Source organism: Cynara cardunculus, assembly GCF_001531365.2.
Source record: "Cynara cardunculus var. scolymus isolate 2C chromosome LG 1, CcrdV1, whole genome shotgun sequence".
Taxonomy (NCBI): domain Eukaryota; kingdom Viridiplantae; phylum Streptophyta; class Magnoliopsida; order Asterales; family Asteraceae; genus Cynara; species Cynara cardunculus.
The window spans coordinates 45,364,414-45,370,840 of NC_037528.1; the positions used below are offsets into that span (position 1 = coordinate 45,364,414).

The 6,427-nt window shown below is 38.9% G+C and overlaps 1 protein-coding gene across 1 annotated transcript; it reads right to left on the bottom strand.

Moving 5' to 3' along the window:
- Window positions 1–1,473: 1,473 nt before the first annotated feature.
- On the bottom strand, window positions 1,474–5,380 carry LOC112506434 (homeobox-leucine zipper protein HDG11-like). The gene is made up of 10 exons (XM_025110471.1): window positions 5,244–5,380; window positions 5,020–5,137; window positions 4,501–4,689; window positions 3,585–4,091; window positions 3,397–3,498; window positions 3,098–3,313; window positions 2,780–2,966; window positions 2,407–2,675; window positions 1,952–2,041; window positions 1,474–1,863 (listed from the first exon to the last, which is right to left on the bottom strand). Exons 1-10 carry the CDS (start codon window positions 5,378–5,380, stop codon window positions 1,474–1,476), a joined length of 2,205 nt encoding a protein of 734 aa, XP_024966239.1.
- Between the last annotated feature and the right edge of the window lie 1,047 nt (window positions 5,381–6,427).

Below are 6,427 nucleotides of genomic sequence, written 5' to 3' on the forward strand. Positions count from 1 at the left end.
ATATTTTGGTCCTATAAAGAGGTCTATTGGGATACTTAGAGATTGGGGGTGTCCTATAAACTCAATTTTGTTGTAGTGGGATGTGTCGTCTACAGTTTTTATTTTTTGATAAATAAATCATCTGTGAGTAATTTATAAAAGCAATGACAGATTACCAAGTGAGACATCGTTTTATTATTTTAACAATTAAATAATTAAATTTACGGCAGATATATTTGTCGATGATTTTATCCACCGAATTAATTAAGTCTTATTAATGTATTATAATTAAAATGGAAAAAGTTCACCATCGGTTATAACGGAGGACGATATCCGCTGCTAGTAATCCACCAGGCGAGACATTGCATGTTCGTTACCGACGGATTTTTCAGTCGATAAGGCCTTTTGTTTGGTAGTTTTCTAAAGAAACATTATCAATAACCATGAAGAACCCATTCACATAGCTACCTGACAAACTCGCATAAAAAACCGCAAAACATATACATACACCTTCACCTTCACCTTCACCTTCACGTACATATTTAAAGATTACATTATATTGTGTGAATGTTGTAATATTCACACGATATAAAGACATCCTTACACAGCATGAGAATGCCTTCTCTTTTTCTCACTTTCTCACAGCAAAAATCGTTCTCTTCGGAGCCCAACCTGTATAGTACAAGTATAGATACACACATGTATATGTATTCATATGTGAATATGTATGCATATGTAAAAAACATAATAATATGCATATACATATAGACATGTATATATATAGGTATATTGTGTGAATGTTGTAATATTCACACGATATAAAGACATCCTCACACAGCATGAGAATACCTTCTCTTTTTCTCACTTTCTCACAGTAAAAGATCGTTCTCTTCGAAACCCAACCTGTATAGTACAAGTATACATACACACATGTATATGTATTCACATGTGAATATGTATGCATAAGTAAGAAACATATCCATATGCATATACATACAGACATGTATATGTATAGATATATTGTATGAATGTTGTAATACTCACACGATATAAAAACATCCTCACACAACATGAGATTACCTTCTCTTTTTCTCACTTTCTCAGAGCAAAACATCGTTCTCTTCGGAACCCAACCTGTACAGTACAAGTATAGATGCACACATGTATATGTATTCATATGTGAATATGTATGCATATGTAAGAAACATATCCATATGCATATACATCTAGACATGTATATGTATAGGTATATAGGAAGGAAAACACAAAAGTCAATTCTTCCCAGACCATACATTGGAAGGTAGGCATGGTCATGTGTTCTTGACTCCCTCTTTACCTGAAAATGCATTAAATCTCTATAAATAAAAAATTAAACCAAAAAGTCAACCCATTATAAATAATCCCTCAAGAACATAAAAGTAGCAGTTGAAGATGGTAAAGAAAGTAACATGCCACCATGCCTCAGCAGTACAACACATAACAAGTACTAATGTTTCAAATGGTGGTAGAACTGCAATTCAATCCGGCTTTGATTTGCCGGATGGTGTTTCCCATAAGGTTGTTGATGGTGGTCATCGACTCCGGCCCTAGTTTCCCCCATGCCGGACCGCCAATCACCGACTGCACCATCAATGTAACAAGTGAACCTGCGGTGGGATTCTGGCCGCTTGAATCTCCTGTTGCGGGTGAGGTGGTGGAGCTCTGGCGGCCGTCGGTGGTGATGGCAAACCCTGATGGCAGCAACGGAACATAGAGCGGGTCTTCACCGCTCAGGGCGATGTTGATCACCGGCAGGTCCACCGGGCAGTAAACCACTAGCGAGCCAGATGAGTCGGTACAACTCTCTTGGAGAATCAAGATGTTGGTCTGGCTTGTATTCTGAGTCTGCAGATCGATCAATCAGGAAACTTAATTAATCAAAGCTATAAATTTGGAGATGGATCGAGCCATGAGGTGCACCAAGTCGACTTACTCGAAGAAGAGATATGCAGTTTCCAGGGTGAGCCCCGTTTGCGATATGCGTAACCTCTTGGACCGGGTTATGGTTCGTGAGCACGTCCCACTGACGAAACGAACAAGGTTGAGTAAATAATGTTGTCATAGCATTTGCATGTTTTCTTATGTCTCTACAACAAAATGGGTCTTTTGCGAATGTCCTAGTTGAGTATTTAATAGGACTATAATTAAGGTCGTAAGACCAAAAAACCATGATTCATATCTAATGGTGTTATAATAAGTTGTTAGACGACTTAATAAGTGTCATATACTTACATATATATATATATATGTGTGTGTTTTATATAAATGTGTGTGCATGCTAATAGGATTGTAACACGTTTAAATATAAAGGACGTAGAGATCTTGGTGAAAGTCCTATTAAGTACCCTATTAGGCCGTCCAAGTACAGTGTGTGTTGGTTTATAGTACCTGATGGCGGTTACTTTCATTGCGAAGGAAATCAAAGACGAACTGTGGCGAAAACGGCATCCAGACGGTGGTAGCAACGGCAAGAACCATGGTGTTCGCCTGACTGGGGTCCGAAGACTTGTAAAGAGCCATGTGGACCTCAAAGTCGTCAAAATCTGAGACAGACGTCCCGAGATGACCGCTACTTGGTACGATGCTAGTGCAGAAGTTGTTCACCATCCTCTGCGCTAAATTCATCACGATCTTCTTACCATCGGCTGATGGAATCACTGACATTAAAAGCAAAAAAAGAAGATCAAATATCATAAACGCTTCAATATACAGGAATTAAGAATCAAAATCGTTGGAGCTCACGAAAGATCGATGAATATACCTCCTCCAAGTTCACGAACCGAAGAATTGGAGTTCGTTACCATTTGGCAAACGATTCTTTCGCAAGATCTTTGAAGACAAGCGACCCATCGTTCGGCTCCAAATGCCAAACCACTGTAAATCAGATCTCTATAAAGCCTGTGGACTGCGGTTTTCTCTTCGATTTCCAAATGCTCGATCCATATAACCTGTTTTGATCAAAACACGATTGTGATTAAAGGAATTATGAATATATAGGCCTCCATGGGATCAGTCGAGGTACACACAAGTTGGTCTAGACATCCATGATTCAGAAAAATACACGAGTTGATCGACAAACCTTAGAGTACCCATTGGGCATGCCATGGATCAAGCATCCGGAAGGAAGGCGGCGAGAATTCAGTTGGGAATAAGGAAAGCCGTCGTCATCTTGAGGAGGATCATAGGAAACATCGACAACAGCCCAAGTTTCTGGTTCGATTTGCTGAATATATCGAATGAAAAGGAACTGCCGAATGGGAACCAGAGGTGAAACCACCTGCAACTCTTCGTACATCTGCCAAACAACCCAACATAATGAAAGGAAAGAAGTCATAAAAACCGAAAAGATTACTCATATTCACATGTGAATATAATTACCAGCTGCAGAGAGCGACTTTGGTCGCCGAACACTCCAGATGAGATCACTTCGATCGTTCTTGCTTTCGACACGATTGTGGGAAATAGATCAGCCCATTTGGTCTGCCCGAATAAAGATTCATCCCGAATTATGATTAATTACCGAAAATTAAAAGAAACGATAGTGTAAAAAAAGAAAGACACTTAACCGAATCAGCGAACATATCCACCAGTTGCATACTGTGCATCATCACATCACCCGAAGCCCTCGAGCCTTCGATCCATAAATGTGGATTCTTAATGGACGTATTTGGTCTCGGGAAGATACGTTCGTAAGTATCGATTTCGAGGACGTTCCTGCCATCAACAGCAGATTTGGTCCAAAGTGGCTCATCAGTCTGAAACAGCTTGAGTAACTCATCCATGGCAGCAGTTGCAATATCCACCACAATGGATTTGTCCGTAGGGCGGAGAGGGTGGCTGGGGTGGATGGTGGGCGGCTGAGCCGCCATGCCAGTGGTGGTGAAAAGATCAAGATCAAGCGAAGGACCACCACTGCCGCTAGCCACAGGGATCATCTGGTGTTGTGTACCGCCAACATAAGAAGCCATCGATAAATCGAGTGCAGATAAGTGACTTGGAGGTACTGCTGCTGGTGCGAACAGCGACAGTGGCCTCCCCATGAACTTTGCTGCAATGCCCGATACTCGATCCAGCTGTTACACCTCAAAAAAGAATGTGTATCATACATGTAATTACTATATAGGGGAAGATTAAAGTAAGAACCGCAAATAATTTGAGAATTTTTGTCCATGACTATATTCATCAATGAATATATAATATTCATTGATGAATATATTCATTTATATTTGTATTTTGTCATTTGAACCGAACCGGGCTCTTACTGAAATAGATTTGGATCTACGATCTTCTGATACTCATTACATCGAAAACATTACTAAAAAGTCACAAAATTGAATGGAAAAGCGAAAGCAAATCATGTATTTGGATGTATAATTAAGCAAATGAATGAATGAATGAATTAAGATGGCTAAAATTCATTAATGAATCGTGGTTTAATTAGATTATATATATATATATATATATATATATATATGTGTGTACCTCTTCTTTCAAGTGGGCGTTTTCAAAACGAAGTCTTTGTTCTTCAAGAAGGTGATCTTGAGCAACAGGAGGACCACCACAAGTTATGCACAATGCATTCTTTAAAGCCTCTTTAATGGCAATGTTCTCACTGCGAATTTTGTCGTTCTCCACCCTTAGCAAGCAATTATCCGCCATCTCACTTTTCGCCTGCACCCAGTTCATCAATTTCACTTCAATTTAAACACGATTAATTCACATCACATATATAAACATATACATATATATATATATAGAGAGAGAGAGAGAGAGAAGATGAAAACCTTGAGCTGTATTCATCGATTGAACTTAAACCCGATTCAGATCATATATGAACAGACACACACACATATATATATATATATATATATAGAGAGAGAGAGAGAGAGGAGAGAGAGAAGGTGAAAACCTTGAGATGAGTTCTCCGATTTTGAAACCAGAACTTGATATGAATATATATATACATATAAGTATATTAGAGAGAGAGAGAGAGATGAAAACCTTGAGCTGAGTTCTTCGATTCTGAAACCAGAACTTGATCTGACGAGGATTCAAACCCAACTCCCTACTCAATTGCAATCGCATCTTTTCATCAGGATGGGGGCATTCTTTGAAAGTTCTACAATTTCCCACCAGAAAACGATATCAAAAATCGATAATTTTCACGTCGAAATGCTACAAAGCAACAAAAATCGGAAATGAAATACAGTAAAAAGGAATCTTACGCTTCCAGAAGCTGAATCTGCTCAGCAGTATGCCTGTGGTAGCGTTTCTTGTCACGATTAGGATCCGATGGCTGATCATGGTGGTCATCGCCACCCGACCCACCAACACCACCACCTCCTCCGATAGCCAATTCCATAGCCATAAATTACTCTCCGACGACGTCAAAAACAAACGATTTCCAGTTAACCCTTTAATCTAACACCAAAACACCCTAACCCCAATACTAAATCAATCAATCAACTTCTGCTAATCGACACCACTGATTTATCTGCTTTCTTGTAGTAACAGCAGTTCCGTCACCCTACACATAACCAACGGAAACACAAAAAAATGATAATCGGAGCAAGAATTTCGATTTTCTGAGGAGAGACTGATGGGTAACGGCCAGAGATTTCAAGGAATATAGATACAGCATGGATTTGTATGCATTTGTGTGTTAGCAAAAGAGAGAGAGAGAGGAGAAGATTAGGGGAGATGTTAGAGAGAGTAAATGCAGAAAAAATGTGAAGGGTGAAGAAATTACGGGGTGGGGTGTCCTTAAGTGCATGCACATGTGAATGAGTTGTTTTTTTTTTCAGTTTTTTTTTTTAACTTTTTTAATTATGGCTCTAAAATCCTTCCTAACTCCCATTTGCATTTCTTGCCATGTTTGTACAAATTTCAAACCGGAATACTTTTATGCAATGGAACATCAAATGTTTCTCACTAGGAGTCATAAATTAATTGAGGTCAAAATGTTTGAGGATGATATTTATAGATTGTACGAGATACGAAACAGGGTCCGGTTTCTGTTGTTGCAGACTTCGTTATGAATTTTGCGGCCTTTAACTTATTTTCTAAATGTAAGTCCAACTGATTTGATAGTGAAATTAAGAACTAAAACGGAAATTAAATCCAGGGTTAAGGGCGACTCAGATCATGGCAAACTAGAAACTAGGCTTCCCCTTGTGTTGTGGCATTAGGGTTTCATTACGAATTACCTTTTCGATCTATGACGACCACCTTGTACATTTGTTCGTCGTTTTTGCAAAAATTGAGTAGAAAGAAACACGAGTTCACAATCCTGAGTTATGTAGATACAAATATGATAAGTAAGTCGCCCTAATGAGTAACGGAGCGTTTAGATAATAAACTTTCAATGTAGTGAACCATTTTTGCTAACTTGTTTTAAAAGCGTTTTTAG

Coding starts and splice junctions, on each gene's coding strand:
- LOC112506434 (XM_025110471.1), bottom strand. CDS start 5,380: ATGGAATTGGCTATCGGAGGAGGTGGTGGTGTTGGTGGGTCGGGTGGC. Junction 4,690..5,019: donor ATCGAAGAACTCAGCTCAAG/GTTTTCATCTCT, acceptor AACTGGGTGCAG/GCGAAAAGTGAGATGGCGGA. Junction 1,864..1,951: donor ACTGCATATCTCTTCTTCGA/GTAAGTCGACTT, acceptor ATCGATCTGCAG/ACTCAGAATACAAGCCAGAC.